Raw genomic sequence first — 18239 nt, forward strand, 5'->3', positions numbered from 1 at the left:
TTTCTCTCAAAAAAAAACTAAGTTTTTTCATAAGTTACATAAATTTTGAAGTTTTTATTTTGGTCTTTAATTTATGCATCAAAATTGTTTAACATATTGAATTGTTTTTTATTGATTTTAATGGAGGTATTATGAAAATATTTTGGTGGAAAAACTTGATTGACTATTTTTTATGTAGTTGTTATAAATTCACCATTTAAGGTAAATAAGTGATGTCGAGAGTTTAAACTTTGATCCATGCTGTTATAATACATTGTCTCTGTCAAATGAGTTAAGCTCACAGAGACTTGATTGACTTTTTTAATTATAGAGAATACGATGTTTCATAAATTTAAACAATTGTAATATTTCATTGTTACAATTTTATGGTTAAACGTGTTTATTATCTATGTGATGAAATGCAAGACTAGAGGTAAAATGGAGGAGGTGGATGCTTAAGATTGACGTTGATAAGACATATGATAGTGTTAATGAGATTTTTACGACGCATGCTTGGGAAGATGGATTTTGATTAATGGTGAGCGATGAAGGTCATGCTCTGTGCAAGTATAGCCAAGTACTTTGTAACAGGACCGTCCCTATGAAATAGGAGGCTCGGTTCTCTATTTAAAATAGGCCTTCAATAAAATAAAAACGCAATTTTTTTGTGTAGTTAAACTTTATAAAAAAATTAGAATCAGAAGAGCTTCTAAACATGAAACGAAATACAAAAAAAAATAAGTGAAAGAGAGGTAGAATTTACTAACAGTGTCATTTGGATTTGTCACTTATCCGCTGTGGGAATGGGAAAACGAATGGTTTATGTGAAAAATAAATGATTGTTGTGATTCTTTCAATGAAATAGATTTTCAAATTGACTGATCAAGTGATTATACAAATTGGCGGTGGTCTGATAGTATCAGATTTATGTCCAGATATGAGAACTAAAGTCTAGAAAAAACTCAAACGTGTAAAGAAGTAACATATATATTTTTTATTTAAGTGGGGGTGGGTATTAGAGTTAATTTTTTATGAGGCCCATAGCTTTTGGAGGCCCGGCTTGATTGAGCACCTTGCACCCCCTCAAGGTCGGGCCTGCTTTGTAATGATGATTGTGTGGGTCTTATTATTTTATTGATAGGTTTGAGAGGAACTAGTGCAAGGGTTTTGTAAGACCGTATCCTCCAACTCATTTGCTTATTGCATTTTTTATTTACTTTTCTGCATGGCATGTGAGGTTTAGGCTCGAAGGTCGATAGATATCCTTAAATTGGGTATAAAGGCGAAGTCCTTTTTAGCAATGACATACCTACTCAGATTTCAAACGACATTGGTATGTTTAAGGCTGGATAACAAGAGGGTTTGACCCAAAATCTTGCATTGTTTCAACCTGCAAGTTTTATGAGAAGACCAAATTCAGCCCTTTTTTTTTCTTCGGTTTTTCGGGTATTTGGTTCACCAATTTACGGGTTTCAGTTCGATTTTCTCGATTTTAGCTTTTCACTAAGAAGCATATCCAAACTGAGTTCAAAGAAGAAAAAAATATATGTGGTAAGAAAAAAGTCCATCCTCGTGGTTGAAATAGAGAACATCTACCAAGAAGATTGATAAACTAAACAAATATTTGATGGAAGGGGAAGGATCTTAGTGTGTGAATATTGATTATGTCCTTAACTGCGGGCGGGTTCGGACATCGAAGGGTCCAATTTCTCCATCTGGCCGTTTTAACCCTCTTGAAACTAAAACTTCCCTTTGTTGTACCCGCAGACTCGTCTCGTCTCGTCTGGAACCGACCGTTTTACTTTTTTTGGTCGGTTTGGGCAGGTTTTTTCGACTACCGAGTTTTTGTTCACCCTTAGTTATGTTGTTGGAAATGAGGATAAGTATGGGTCAAGCGAAGTGTCTGGGGCTTCCTTCATTGGTGGGAAGAAATGGGAAATATATTTTTGCTTTTAGGGTTAATAGTGTTTTTCACCCCTGTAATATAGGACATTTCCGGTTTTCGCCCTTATAAAATTTTCGGTTTGATTTGCATCTTTGTAAAATTTCTTTTTTTTTTTTTTCCGGAAAACACCCCTCCCCCATATGACTATACATATTTGCTGACGTGGTACACTATGTGGCATGCTGACTGTATAATTAATTTTATTTTTTATTTTTCTAAGGCTACATGTGGCATTTGTGACTATTTAAAAAAAAAAAATTATAATATAAATTCATTTATATTAATTTAGAAATAAAATTAATTTTTGAAAATAAAAAAATTCAGGATTTTTTTTTTATTACGAAAAATATTTTTCAAATTTTTTATTTAACTTAGAAAATAATTTTTTTCTAAAATTTTAATTTCAAAAATGATTTAATAAAAATCTGGAATAAAATTTTCGAAAAAAAAATATGAATTTCTTCTAAATTTGTTAAAAAATTTGTATCCAGATTTTTAAAAATAAAACATTTTCCAGAATTGTTTTTTGTAGAAAAATTTTAAAACTGTTTTTTATTTTAGGAAAAAAAATATGACTTTTTTTAAAAAATTTATAATTTGTTTTTTCTAATTTAACTTTTTACTTTATTTTGAAAATTAAACTCCAAAATCTTTAAAAAAAAATCGAAAAATCTGGAATAAAATTTTCGAAAAAAAAAACTGAATTTCATCTAAATTTTTTAAAAAATTGTATCCAGATTTTTAAAAATAAAACATTTTTCAGAAATTTTTTTTTGTTGAAAAAATTTTAAAACTGTTTTTTTTTCAGGAAAAAAATATGACTTTTTTTTTAAATTTCAAATTTGTTTCTTCTAATTAATTTTTTTTTTTATTTTGAAAATTAAACTCCAAAATCTTTAAAAACAAATACTGAATTTCTTCTAAATTTTTTAAAAAATTGTATCCAGATTTTTAAAAATAAAACATTATCCAGAATTTTTTTTTGTAGAAAAAAAGTTAAAACCGTTTTTTTTTCTGGAAAAAAATATGTTAATTTTTTTAAAACCTCGAATTTGTTTTTTCTAATTTTTTGTGATTTTTTAATATTTTAATTTTTAAAAAAACGATATTTCAAAAAATCTTATCGTTTTTTCTGTTTTTTTTTTTCGATTTTTAAATTTTTTGGGAAAAAATTTGAATATTTTTCTGATTTTTTTTTATTTTTGAAAATTAATTTTCAAATATTTTAAAAAATAAAATCTGATGTGGACAATTAATAATAAATAAAAATTAAAAAAAAAAAAGCCAAGTCAAGGCCACATATGCGCATTTGATGAGTTGGATGGAGGAGGGGTGTTTTCTGGAAATAAAAAGTTTTACAAGGATGCAAATCAAACCGAAAATTTTATAGGGGCGAAAACTGGAAATGACCTATATTACAGGGGTGAAAAACACTATTAACCCTTGCTTTTATTAAGGATCTAGTGTAAAATAAAATCAATGTGTGTGGGTAGATTGTTATCGCATGTGGGTAAGGAAGTAATTATTGTAACACTCCGTTTTCTCAATATATAAATAATATAAAATAAATCAGAGTTCATCACAAGAGAGAAGATGTCACATTTCGTTCTTCAAAATATTATTAAATGTAAATAGAGTTAAAATCAACTTTTTATTTAAAGCAACTGCTTCCAATAATTAAAACAATGTCGCAACGGAAAATATTTAACGTTTAAACAATACTTGGCACTAAAGACCTCAACGCCATCGACATAATTAATTCCATCTAAAAATAGTTCAGCAATAAATTCATAAAAGAGTACGTAACAATGGAAAATAAAATACAATTAATCCACATCCAGTTACGTATCAGAGCGACTCCTAATACGACACGAGGAATCAACTCACATCAGCGGTTACTCCTGGTTATCTGCACGTTACCCACGTAGAGGCAACATTCAAACAGAAGGGGTGAGATTTCACATTTAATAATAATAAGCATATAATTCTATAAAAGAATTTAACAACATAAAATAGCATGAATTCATCATTAACAATACTAATAAACAATAATTTATGTGAGAGAATTTAACAACTCGTACGACAGGAATTCATCATCAACAATGCTTCACATAATTTCAACTACAAATCATCAATTAATTTTGCTCAACAATGTAACAACAACGACTCAACAATGCAACTACGACAACTCAACGATGCAACAACAACGACAACAAATGCAATATGCATGTGGTACCATCAGAGCATCAAGCTCTTTTCACTAATGTCGTAATTCGACTTGACAGGCTACAGCCCCTTCGCTTAAAATTAACAGAGCATGAAGCTCCATTCGCTAATGTCATAATTCGACATGTCAGGCTACAACCCCCTTCGCTTAAAATGATTATGCATTGACACTACTCATGCAACAACGATGACGACAACAACAACAACAAAAACAACAACAACAACAACAACAAAAACAACTTCGCATTATGACTTCATAGTCTCACAGTTCATTAACAGGAATAACATCATATAGGTATCGTATTAAACAACAACAATTCATCATACATCTTAGTAAAAACATATTAAATTATCCACAAAAGTTTTTCACGTCAAACCAAGGCTACTGAAAAGATAACACAATTATCAATAACTTTCATGTTTACACTAAAGGTCAACTCAAAACAGAAACGTGTGAAACAGATGCAAGAACGCGAAACAGGGCAGTCTGCCACTGAACAATTCGTCAGGCGAAAAGATCATCCGCCATGGCGAGCTCAACATATGAACCACTCGCCAGGGCGACCAAGGAACTCGCTGTGGCGAGCTAAATTTGATAGCTCTCGGGAACTTGACATTTTTCACCCAAAAATCTTATTTTTAACTTCCCTACGCCCAAATTTGCTTCCAAAACTTGTCTAAACATTTCTAAACATGAAAATGCACTCAAAACCATATAAAACTTGGACCAAAACATAAGTTCTACAAAATCACTATTTTTACTACTGATCAGTCGCGAGGCGAGTAGAACACTCGCCGACCACCGACATCCCAAATTTGATAGGAAACATTACCTATTGTTATTCTACAACCTGAACATCAATTCTTATGTTAATTCATTGAATTACCTACACTTTCAACAATCAATTAGCAATTTAACCCTGACTTCTATAACATCAAAACTATTAACAACTACAAGCTTAAACCCTTTTTCAGAACTATATATTTATGATTAAAGAAGGTTAGTCCCACCCTTACCTTAGATTGGTTAAACTCTGAATTCTACAAGTTTTTCCTTCTTCTCACAAAGCTATTCTCTTCTCCAACTTCTCACTTTCTCCCTTTTTCTCCTAAAAGTTGTTTCTACGTATTCCGTATTATGACTTTCTAATCCTAACCTCTCTTATTATAAACCTATATAATTTTCCTTATTCCAATTTTGCCCGTATACCTCTTTAACCTAATTTAATTATATTCCCTCACTAATGTTCAATAATGTCTACTAATAATTACTAACATATAACACATCACAATTATTCAAATAAATTATACAAAAAGACACTAAACTCGATAAAATAATTAAATAAGAAAATATGGCGTTACAATTATAAATTGTGTCTTTAATCAATTTCTTTTGTATAACAAGTGTTTATTTATTATTGTAATTAATTTTTGAATATTTGGAGAGAAAAATGATGTATGTTGGTAAGGTGGTTGTGGCAAGGTTAAATATGAATTATAAATCGTTATTTTTGGATCGTCTAGCTTGTTTTAGAGCTTTAGGAGGCAAGGATTTTAAAAAGTTTAAAACCTTTAACTTGGTCATGTTAGGTAGCAAAGGTGAAAATTCATCCATAAAACCCTATTTTTATTTGAAATTTGCTCTTTATCCAACACCTTTTCAACGTTCTCTACTGAAAAGATTAAACTACTGAAGGTTGGAGGGGTATTTATAGCGATTTAAGGTAACATAGGTTTTAATTACACTAAATGCAGTTAAAAAACGTGTAAAAATATGCAAAAAAAAAGGTGTAAACTCAATTAAGAAAAGTTAAGAATCGTTAAAAAAACGTGTTCTTGAGCCGAGACCATTGGCCATAGCAGCGTGAGTTAACTCACGCCACCGACTAGAGGTGCGTGACTTAACATACGCAGGGGCAAAATGATATTTTCAATTGGAAACGAGCAAAAACTGTTGTGTAAAGAGCATAATTCTTTTTATTTTCCCCTCCTTCTAATAAAATCTCTCCCTTCTCCGTCCGTTGAATTAAACAAATCCAAAACTTTCCATGAACCAATGTAAAATATCAATAGTTGTTGGCACAATAAAAAAAATGCGATTGTAATGATTTTAAGTTTAGTGACATGTTTAGATTGATTTGTTTTACAATTTTATGACATTAATTTCAATATGTAATTCACATTTCACTATGAAAGTTGCATCAAGTAACTGTATAATTATCATTCAGTCACACTATTCAAAATTGATCGCAACAGTTTATTGCAGTTCTTTTTTTTAATCATTTGAATATGATAAAATTGTACCTTGAAATCATATATTATTGGTAAACTAGTTAGTCAACTCCACCTTATAAGAAAGGACTTAAGTTAACTATGTTCGGATTGAATACTAGCCTCGCATACATGCAATATAGATGCTTAATGGTTTGATTTCAAAAACTATAACAAAAATGATGGACACAAAGCACAACATTGTTGAATGCAATCCAATTTGACTTAAATCCAGTGATGTGGTGATTGGTGGTTGAGATGTTATTCAACTAGTAGTATTGAAACTACATATAAATCATTTTTTTTTAAAGAACATACATATAAATCATGAACATAAAGTATGGTAAATCAAAATATTTTTTACAGGTTTACATTGACGACTGAAAACCTTTTACAACTGACCTCCTATATCATATATAGTAGATGTCATCCATTATGTGATTAAGGTTTTAAATCACACTTACGGATGTGAATCGTGTTACATATATTTGGTTGTAAAACATTGACGTCACAAACTCATGTACAGTTGTAGATTGCAGTTTAAAACCATATATGCGGAAACCACAGTCACTTAAACTACAATGATCGTTGCTTGGAAAACTATTGTGTATTTGAGAGGTTTAAAAAGCTTTCATAGAGTCATTATTATCGAAGTAAAAATATTTACGAAGAATAAATTACAAAATTAAAAAAGTCAATTAAGTTCTCATGAGTTTAACTCATTTGATAAAAACAATACATTATAATAGCTGGATCAAAGTTTAAACCCTAGACACTTAATTATTCACCTTTAAAAGGTGAATTTCTAACCCCTAGATAAAAAAAGAGTTAATCATGTTTTTTCACCAAAATATCTTTATAATACCTCCATCAAAATCAATAAAAAAAACAATTCAATATCTTTAACAGTTTTGATAAATTAAACCAAAAAAAAAAACTTCAAAATTTATGAAACTTAAAAATAGAATCAGTTGTTTAATATCTTTAAATTTAAGGTGAATTTTAAGGTGAGGGTTCAATCAAGTCTCTCACTGATGCACCACTAAATTTGACCATTAGATTAAATATCTTATTAGTCACTACCACAGTGAATCTAATCTCTCCTCTTTACTTTCACTTTCTTTCTCTCTCCTCTCAACTTCTCCATTTACATGAAACCCTCTCCATCCCCAACCTTTTTAAAATAAATTCTCATTCAATTTTGCTGTTTTTAATTGCCAATAAAGATTAATAGATTGAAATTGAGTGAACCATCAAATTCGTCCTTGAATTTTCACGGGTCGGTCAAATTCGTCCATCAATTATGCGAAATATCAACTTAGTCCCTGAATTTGTCAGACGTCCATCAAAAAGGTCCCTCCGTCCAAGTGCTCCGTTAGCCATGTTGATCTGTCGCCCTGCATGATGTGTTGTTTGTCTTGTACACGTGGCAAAAAGGAAGCCACGTGTTCAAGGACTAATTTGATTGAATTGAAAAAAAAGTCTAATTTTCACTTTTCAGTTTAATTTTTCTGCTTTTCCCATTTTGCCCCTGCATTATCCTTACTTCCTTCCTCACATTTCTCTCAAAAACATCAAAAACGTCCTTGACTCTTCTCCTTCCCGCTAAAACTTTCTCCATTCTCACCTCTCCAAAACCATCATCTCCGACGATTCGCACGTTTTTGAAGTTGTTGTGTTCGGCTGTGGTTAAAGGTAACACCTTTCCTCTAATTTATCAAGTTTTTGTGTTCGTATTTACCATTTTTTTGTTTTTTTGTTTTAAGTTTTTATCATTTTGTTTATTTTGTTTATGTGATCGTTGATGCTTGTCTTGTTCTTTGTTTGTGTTTGTTGCGTTTTTAGACAATTGTTTTGATCAGAGTTTTAGGGTTTTGGATTAAGACTTAAAAATTGAATTTTTTTTTTCTGGTGGGTTTCTAAAATTGATGAACATTTAAGTTTGTAATGAAGGAAATTATAGGTTGAATAAAACAGTTTAAAGGATCAATTTGATATCTCATTAAACAATTCAGGGACTTATTTGATGATTTTTTAATATAACGTATGGATCTATTTGATAGATAGAGAAATAATTCAAGGACTAATTTGATGGTAATATTATTACATAAATGTTACATTCCTCAATCATCTTCAACCTCTTTTCATTAGAACTTTACCATAGGCCAAACATATAATGACCTTCCTGGGTTTTTTGAAGTATTGGATTTTCTAACAACACAAATTCTAGAACACCAGCATTCAAGCACTCTCACAACACCATTAAACTTGGAGCTCGAAGATGAAGCTCGACTTTCATAACTGTTTTTTTCCATATTCCCACCCCCCATCATTTCAGATTCAATTTCAATAGTTTTGCTTTAAGAAATTTTGAGGATTTTGACTTTCAAATTCAATACGAAAAAATTAGGGTTTGAAGTTTTTTGAATTGGGGAAGAACTGGACCATTTATAATTGGAGGATATTTTAGTGATTTTAGAGTGTAAATTGTAGATTGTGTAATTAGGGTTCCAATGTTATACAATTGGGGAAGAAAGAGCTGTTAGGGAAGAAAAGAGCCGCTTGGGAAGAAAGTCAAAACATTTTCTGCAAATCAATCAATTTAGTCCTTCGAAATGTTTGTTATTATCGGCCAAATTAGTCCCTGCCTACATGGCGTCTGACATGTGAGAGGTTAACGGCCACGTCAGCCCCGTTAACGCTCCGTTTGAACAGAAAGACTAACTTAATTGACATTTAACAAATTCAGGGATTAAATTGATATTTCGCATAATTAAGGGACGAATTTGACCGATCCGTGAAAATTCAGGGACGAAATTGATGATTCACTCGATTAAAATTTGAATCCCTGGTGTGAAGTGATGTGAAAATTCTTTAAATTGTTTTTTCAATTAACAATCTTAAACCAAAATGACGTCAAATTTAAGTACACATGATCTTTGTAATCAAGAATGAAACAATATACTGCCAAGAAAAAAGATGTAGAAAGAAGCGGATTTGAACAAAAAAAACCAGTAATACATTTTCATTCTCAAAACTTGTTTCATTCTTCCTAAAAGTTCTCAATATCTAAATTGTTTTTAATTTAGAATAAAAAAATTCCACAGAAATTCCAAACACATATTATGGAATGGAAAGACAATTAAGCTTTGAGAGGGGAGAGAAAGAAAGTGAATGTAAAGATGAGAGGTTAGATTCAGCGTGGTAGTGTCTAATGAGATTATTTAATCTAATGGTCAAATTCAGGTGAGGGATTTGATTGACCCTCACCCTAGAATTCACCTAAATTCAATAGATTAAATTTTTATTTTAATAATTTTAGCCCAAGATAAAAATAAAAAACGAATTAAAAAAAACAAAAATTTATTGAACCAATATTCGCTGTAGGCCCGTAGCAAATTCAGATTGAGATAGAGGGGGAGATTCAAAAGAGAATCAAAATTTCACTTTCCCACCATTTTTTTTTTGAAAAAGGCGTTATTATTATATCATTATCTTCTTCTTCAAGATCTCACAGAACAACCGACCCCAACAACAATGGCCGATTCAGATCACACTCAGTTCGACAACAACGACAACGATGATTTCGAAGTTCCTCTCACTCAAACTCAATCACCAATTCTCAAACCTCTCTCACAATCCAATAATCAAAATCAACGACCATCCAAGAAACCCAAAACCAACAAAACGACATCGTTCCCTGGCAAAGAGAACATTCCCCCTTTCGAAGGTTACGATATCGGTAACAGCAGCTTGGATTTCGTTCCTTCCACGTTAGACTCTGATTCCACCGTCTTCTCTTCTCCTGTTTCGGAGCTGAAAAAGAGTAACAAACGCGATTATTTCAGTAATTCATTAGAGTCTAGGTTAGTTGCGTCCAGAAAAAATGCTTTTGATTTGGAGGTGAATTTGTGCGATGAGTTTGGTAGTTCTGTCGATTGTCCTCTATGCGGTGTTGATATATCTAATTTAACTGAGGAACAGCGAAATCTTCATACTAATGATTGTCTTGATAAATCTGGAGAAGATGTAAGATTTTCGATACACACTCTTTATAATTTATTATTATTGATAATGATAACTATGCTGTTAAATTGTGCATTAATTTTATGTTTTGTCGAACTTTAGTGTTCAAGCTTGATAGTTTTTTTTTTGGCTGTAATGAGTCTAGCGATGAAACTCACACACACAGTGATGAGAAGTGGGGAATTGCGGATACAAACCTGCACCCTAACATATGAGATGTCCCTGTAGCCTTTTACTGTATGAGATGAGACAAACTTGATAGGTTTTTAATTAAGAAAGAAAAGGTCTGTAGTTACTAGGTTTTTATTCTTCTATAGTTTATAAGTCAAAATAGATTGATGAGGTTGTTGATTTAGCCGTGGTGTCAACATTCGTGATGGTTGAAGATTTAAATGGCATAGCTTAGTAATTTGTTATAACCTAATGACGTAAAATTCTTAATATCGTATGCAGGTTGCGCCTCCAAATGATGATGTGGGAGCTCAATTTGGGCCGAAAAACTCCCCTGTCGTCGAATGGATACGTGGTCTTGGGTTAGCTAAGTACGAAGAAGTTTTTGTTAGGGAAGAAGTTGATTGGGATACCTTGCAATGGCTGACAGAAGAGGTGAGTTTATGTTCTGTTCATTTTCTCATTTCACACCATCAGTCCTAGGATCTTATCTTTGCCACAGAGACTTATTCCTTGAATTTATTTGACTGTTCTTTGATACTGCAATCAAAATTAATCAGCAGTTTTAAAGCAAAATTTGAAAATTAGCTTTTTAGGTTCTTCCACTGTTCCACTTGCTGTTAAAGATCAATCTACCATGGCCAACCTAGTTGAGTTGTGTAATCATTTTGCAATTAGGCCCAGAGTAGCATTCTGAACAAGAGTACTGATAGGAACTGATATCAAAATATAAACTAATAGTAAGATTACAATATAATCCCAAGAAATTTGAGAGTCTTGGTTCTCTCCCCTCCAAGTATTCGAGAGCTTGGTCTCTCCCTACCAATCCTTTATCCCAATCCCTCAATACCTCTCTTTTCCTCTGCATCTTATTTATAATACTAACTCACTCCTATAGCAGTTACATATTAGTTTAGTAGACAGGCACTACTGCAGACAGCAATTACTGCACATAAGTAATAGTTACTAATTTATAATACTATTAAATAAACAACTAGTATTCTATAACCTCTGCCCTTAGGAGTCCTATATCTAACAAGTACTTACTGACATATATGTTTTTAGAGATCTAAAAATATGTCTGGTTTGGATTTTTATATCTAATAATTAAGAGTGTCATAAATGATAAAAGACAAATATACTCCTGTTTGCATGAAATGTCTCTCTTTGCTTTGCTTCGTTGGTAAAGGTTTTAAGTTTCTGTTAATGAAGTTTTTTTTCCTCTTTACTTTTTGTACTTGAAGGATCTCTTAAACATGGGTATAACTGCACTTGGTCCCAGAAAAAAGATTGTACATGCTCTTTCAGAACTTAGAAGAGGAATCACCTTAGGAACCACCTCTTCAAGTTCAAGCGAGAAACATGAGGATGCCGAGGTTGAGCCTAGAAGGACTAGAAACCAGAAAAGCAAAATGCAACACGACAAATCTGAGCGAAAAGTTGATGGAACTGTCAAGCCAGTAGCAAACAAATTAATTACTGAATATTTTCCGGGATTTGCTACCAGTGGGAAGAAAGTTTCTGCCCCTCCTGTAGAACGAAATGAAACGAACACCAGTGGCTCGTCTGATCGAAAGCGCAAAGCAAAAAATATTTCAACAAGTACAAAGATTCGCGACATTCCTAAATGGTGTGCCATACAAGGAACACCTTTCCGAGTGGTAAGCAACATTTTATATTATACCTGTTGATATATTTTTTTTTGTATTCTCCCCTAATGCATTCCCTTAAGACACAATATTTTTATGGACAGAAGAAAGCCTTTTTGAAACGGTCTAGAAAAATAATTCCATCTTTTATGTTACATAATGTATTTCTGATGCATTATTTCCAGAAAAGGGGGCTTTCATGTGGGTTGTCATACCCAGTCAAGAAAAGTTTACCGGCCACCTGGATGGCAATTCAAACTGAGAATACCCCTCAATCATGTTTTATACAATGAATTCATCTTCAGACTAAGAAAAAACTATTTATTCCATTACCAATTTTGCCCTATCTTTTTTTATTTATTTATGTGGATCTGAGTAACACACTAACACGTTTAATTTATACAGGATGCTTTCAAATACCTAAGAGGAGATTGTTCCCACTGGTTTCTCACACACTTCCACATGGACCGTAAGTCTGCTTCTGCATGTGTTAAACATTGAATCTGTGTCATCTTCTCGGTTCAGTTACTGATGTCTCCCAATGAATGCCTTTCTGCGTCTATGCAATATATAGTTTTGGATTGATCCTTGTTATATATTCATGAATTGTTTCAATTTGGTCAACCTAGAAATTCAAATTAATTTAAGTACTATTTTCATTGAACTTTAATTACAGTTTAGAATTTAAGTTTTGGCTTTTATGAATTAAGACCTTACCAATTTAGTACAATTTGGTAACAGTTTAGTTTTGGACAAGTGGTGTGCTATGTATGCTGTGCGAGAGACAATTCGAAAGAGAGAGTGGCAGTGCTGTGCATCGGACACATAGAAGTGTAAATATGTCATATAAAAGTGTGGATTGTCTTTTTTCTAAAATACCTTTGGCAAAAGTGTGGAACTCTGATTGTAATAAGACAATCCACACTTTTATATGACAATCCACATCCGAAAATTATTACAATCAGAGTCTCCAATGAATTTTAGTGTCTCCATCACATGATAAAACTCATTGGAGACTCTAAATTTAAAACTATCAATATTTTTTTTTCTTTTTCCAGGTGTTAAGCTCCTTATGAGCAGATTATTACAATCAGAGTTCCAATTTGTACTTTGGCTGTTGGCTCTCATTTTTGAATGCAGATTATCAAGGTCTCACCAAGTCATTCAATCATGGAAAGATCTATTGCTCCTCTGTTACAGCCAGACTAGTAAATATGAACATAGGAATTCCATATGATAAACTACATATTTTGCCTCTAAACCAAAAGGTTGAAATAGCTGGTATTGGTGTGACTTGTTTGGATGCCAACCATTGTCCAGGTTCCATAATTATACTCTTTGAACCTCCAAATGGTAAGGTGAGGCTTGGACTGACTTCCTAATAAGCTTAATTATCGTTGGCTAGCTAGCCATTGTTTCACTAGAACTGACCAGCTGTTTTTTGTTTTTGTTTATCTAGGCAGTACTTCATACGGGTGATTTTCGTTACAGTGAAGAAATGGCAAACAATCCTTTACTGCAGACCTGTCCTATTCACACTTTAATTCTTGACACCACATACTGCAACCCACAGGTAAGTCCACATATGAATAATGAATGATCTCTTTCAAATCAAACGACACAATTGTCTGTATCAAGTGTTTGCTTTGAAACTTCCTTAATTTTATATAAGTTCATTGACGTAATTAGTTAACTTTGAAATTTTACTCTGGCTACCCAAGATAGTGTCAAAGTGAATTGATTTTCAATCTACTCTAACCAGACATGTTTTCTTGAATCAATGGTTTGTTAGAGGCATTGGATTCTCTTACAGTTCCAACTATTTTCTTGCAGTGTGATGAAATTTTAATCCATTTGTTTATTTCTTTTAACAAGATAATTTTTTAAATATAAATTTTTTTAATTTTTTTTTTTTAATTTAAAAGTAACCGTTGAGAAATAAAGATATAAAAAATCATATCCTAAAAACCTTTTTAAAGATATACTTCCAGAGTACCAATGTGCATGTCTGACTTTGACAGTCATCACTATTTACTACAGAAATACATTAATACCAATATGTTCCTTTTTTTTTTGAAAGACCAATATGTTATTTTTTATTGTAAGGTTAGGGTATTCAAGCTTATGCGTTACACTTTTTTTTTGAAGGAAGCTTATGTGTTACACTATAATTATAATATTACAATCGCCCCGACGAAGTGTATTAAACTATTTTTTTATTTTTATAAAATACATTTTTACCATTTAGCCTTTTTCTAATAATTTTTGCATATAGTCAGTACAAACATGTTTGCCTCAAAGACTAAGAACATTATTTTATTAAGTATAGGTATTAAACACACTTTCAAAGAATGACAGATTCAAAAAAACATATTTTTAAGAGATCAAAATATATTGAAGCGGGAATTGAATATTTGTGACGTGTTTCATTGCAGTATGACTTTCCAAAACAAGAGGCTGTAATACAATTTGTTATTGATGCCATTCAAGCAGAAGCTTTTAATCCCCGGACTCTTTTTCTGATTGGCAGCTATACAATTGGTAGAGTTCAATTCATCTCATTCTGAATATTTATGATTCATACTTAACAATCGTTATCTTTGCCCTTTAGTCTTTGTTTGAAACGTGTAATTTGATAAATAGTGTTTAAGTGTAGATTTGGGCAGTTGTGTTTGTGGTAATACTGTCCAATTACCAGGAAACTAATGAGAAAAAAATTACTTCCCCCTTGTGTGTGCTTCTTATGTTTCTATAGGAAAAGAAAGACTATTCTTGGAGGTTGCTCGTTCGCTTCACCAAAAAGTGTATGTGACAGCAGCAAAGTTACGCCTTTTAAAATGTTTGGAGTTTACAGAGGAGGATATGCAGTGGTTTACTTCAAATGAGCATGAAAGCAATATTCATGTTGCCCCTATGTGGACACTTGCAAGCTTCAAAAGATTGAAGCACATATCAAGTCAATATGCGGTGAGTGCTGCTGCCTGTTTCTCTATCACAACCATTGTATCCTAACTTTTTGGTATTTTTCAATGTTGAAAAGGAACATATCGTAAAGCAGGCATGTCTTTACGTACAATACATTTATCTACATATACTAATATTCTTTCTTGCTTCAATCTGATCTTGTCTGATAACTATTCCATGCCAAAATGCCTTGTTGGCTGATAAAGGATCCACAGTTGCTACCTGGTCTACCTGCTAAGCAGTTTTACAGCTTTCGAATCTGATGGTTGATACCGAATAACGTATCTTTTTAGTTTTAATTTCACATTTCTAACCATCAGATGTATTTTTTTTTATGCAGAGTCGGTTCAGCCTTATAGTTGCTTTCTCTCCTACTGGTTGGACATTTGGCAAAGGTAAAAAGAAGTCTCCCGGAAGAAGGTGGCAGCAGGGTACCATTATAAGGTGATGCTTTGGTTTCCTTTATTAATAGATTATTTTGGTTTTATTATTATATACTTATGGTTGAAATCTTAAATCATATACCTGCATTGCATCCTTCAAAACATGCCTCCTTTCTTTCTCTCTACTTCTGGTCCAATAGAGCTTGTTATACCAAGGCCCTGACATCCTTGATGCATTTTGATTCTTACTAACTGAACTAGTTAATACTAATGGGGGCACAAAGGTTGTTTGAAAGAGTTTGCTCGCTTTCATTAAGTTTGTTTAGCTATTTAGTAACTGATGTTTTCTTTTTTATCAGGTATGAGGTTCCTTACAGTGAGCATTGCAGCTTTACAGAACTCAAAGAGTTTGTAAATTTTGTATCTCCCGATAACATTATACCAAGTGTGAATAATGATGGACCAGAATCTGCCGATGCAATGGTTTCTCTCATGTCAACCTGATTTGTGCACCAAAAGGGGTTCAGTCTACCCTTGTGACATGTGTGATGAACATTAAGTAAAGGTGTAATGACTTTACAATACCTTTTACATTGAAGGACACATTTTGACATACCGATCAAGGCAATTTTTGGAAAGAAAAAGAGAATCTGCTTACTTTTGTTTGTTTCAGCATATTTGAGAATCAAGAAGTTGATTGATCAAATTTCATACTAGAGTCTACAATGTAATGTTTGTGCAATATGAACATCCGCAACTTATATGCCAATCACTGTTCAGAGGCGTGTTTGCTGCTCTTCAAAAGAGATTAAAACGTGAAAAGAGAAAAAATATGTATTTTAGCAGAAGAGCTCATACTGCTGATTTTCATGCATAAGTGTCAAGGTTTTTGTCAACTGTAACAAAAAATCTGAAGTGATTACTGTTTACAACATAATAAGTTTGTATTGTAAGTGTTTACATCCCCTTACCAGATGCTCTTCCAGCAAAACAATGGAGCTTGTGAAAGTTTTGGCTGCACTGCATCCTGCAGTTTTACTACTTGGCTTCAATAGAGTCGTTATTGTTTGAGATCATGGACATTTGGTTGCTGATAATTATGATTAGTTATTTAAACAACCTTTGTAGTCTGTAATATTCTTAAATGTAACGCTGCTCTTGCACTTTAAATTCGCAGCCTCTTAGATTCTTCTGCAAGTGACCAGATAATACTGGAATACAACTATATTGCTGCTTGTGATGCCTATAGCATACTGATTTTATTAGGTTGTCATTGTCTATGGCTTTTCAAAAAGGTTATTTCATTTTAATAGGGATGGAATAGTAACAACACGTTATGCATCATTGAATTTCATAAACCGTTAGTTACTGGCTTGTTTTTGAAACATGTGAAAGTTCAATTAGTAACTCACTTTCTTTTGTAGGCAAATGTTAGTAAGTGGGTGATTATGTCAATTTTCAAGATTTGAATCTTAAGCCTCTATAAAACTCGTTTAATACCCATTATTTTAGCTATTTCCTTCCGAACACTAATAATGTGCTTATTTGTTGAACGACATATTAATCCAATTTCGAGTTGATAATTAACTAGTTCCGAGTTTATATGACATACATGATTAATTTGCTTCTTTCTAGCTATGTGAGTATCCATTATCTTAATCATCCTCTGCTACACTGTTGATATTTTATGACATGAATGTGTTGGTGTTTTCTCTAATCATCGTATCAGTTTGTAGTTCGGTCTAAAGACTTCCCCATCTCGACAAAATAGTATACTACTATCTCCGGTCCTTATTATAAGAAACAATTGACTTTTTAGGTTAATCGTGTAAGTAATGTATCTAGTCTATATTTATAACGAAATACATTAATTATTCAATGAATCTAAAAAGTCAATTGTTTCTTGTAATAAGGACTGGAGGGAGTACTACTTAATTTGCAATATTATAAAATACTACTAGTAAGTCATCCTTTCTTGGTCAACGTTAATGGAAACTACTACGTAAAGAAAGGAAACAGCTCAACTCTCCCCCTTCTCATGTTTGACCGTTGAATATGTTGAAAACATAAGATGTCAAACTCAAATCAAACAAGGAACAAGTAAAACACAAAACAGATGACAACCTTAGAATTGATTCCAAGTGTTTTCTGTTTTTTTATCTATCGTTTACTCAATTACTCCATCGTTTAGCACGTGTCCCCATATTCTTTTTCTTAAGGAATGTGTCCCCATTAATTTTTATTTTTTTTAAATAAGAGTTAAATATATTTTTTTTCTTGACAAAAAAAAAGTTTTTTTTCTTTTCAATAGTTATCAATTTATCTATTATTTGCAAGAAGAGTGATATACTATTTTAGAGACAACCTTGAAGTTTTGTTTTTTTAAGAATAAAGATAATAAAGAAAAAGATAAAAAGTAAGAGTTCAATGAAGATATGAGAGAAAATTGTTCCAACGGTTATTTCAAAATAGTTGTATTAATATTGTTTTATTTTTTTAACTTACGAGACAAACAAGGTCTTGATTAAACTATGTTGGGTTAACCAGGTGGCCTCCATGTAGTAAATAAGTCAGCAACTATATTCTTCTTAAAAAATATGTCAGCAACTATATTATTTTTTATAT

The 18239-nt window shown here is 32.1% G+C and overlaps 1 protein-coding gene across 2 annotated transcripts; it reads left to right on the top strand.

Moving 5' to 3' along the window:
- The first annotated feature begins 9882 nt into the window (after positions 1-9882).
- On the top strand, positions 9883-16839 carry LOC11433501 (DNA cross-link repair protein SNM1). Of its 2 annotated transcripts, XR_005645336.1 has the most exons (11): positions 9883-10450; positions 10901-11053; positions 11863-12279; positions 12673-12736; positions 13408-13625; positions 13727-13840; positions 14703-14808; positions 15023-15234; positions 15438-15496; positions 15572-15675; positions 15974-15991. XR_005645336.1 is itself a non-coding variant. In XM_024780171.2 (10 exons), the coding sequence occupies exons 1-10, from the start codon at positions 9959-9961 to the stop codon at positions 16116-16118; spliced, it is 2025 nt and encodes a 674-aa protein (XP_024635939.1). In that variant the 5' UTR covers positions 9884-9958; the 3' UTR covers positions 16119-16839. The 2 variants fall into 2 exon arrangements, 1 of the variants encoding a protein (XP_024635939.1); XM_024780171.2 differs by lacking the exon at positions 15438-15496 and having other exon boundaries at positions 9884-10450; positions 15974-16839.
- Positions 16840-18239: the final 1400 nt, after the last annotated feature.

This window comes from Medicago truncatula, chromosome 3, assembly GCF_003473485.1.
Source record: "Medicago truncatula cultivar Jemalong A17 chromosome 3, MtrunA17r5.0-ANR, whole genome shotgun sequence".
In the NCBI taxonomy this organism is placed as follows: domain Eukaryota; kingdom Viridiplantae; phylum Streptophyta; class Magnoliopsida; order Fabales; family Fabaceae; genus Medicago; species Medicago truncatula.

Coding starts and splice junctions, on each gene's coding strand:
- LOC11433501 (XM_024780171.2), top strand. CDS start 9,959: ATGGCCGATTCAGATCACACTCAGTTCGACAACAACGACAACGATGAT. Junction 11,054..11,862: donor TGCAATGGCTGACAGAAGAG/GTGAGTTTATGT, acceptor TTGTACTTGAAG/GATCTCTTAAACATGGGTAT. Junction 12,737..13,407: donor CACACACTTCCACATGGACC/GTAAGTCTGCTT, acceptor TTTTGAATGCAG/ATTATCAAGGTCTCACCAAG.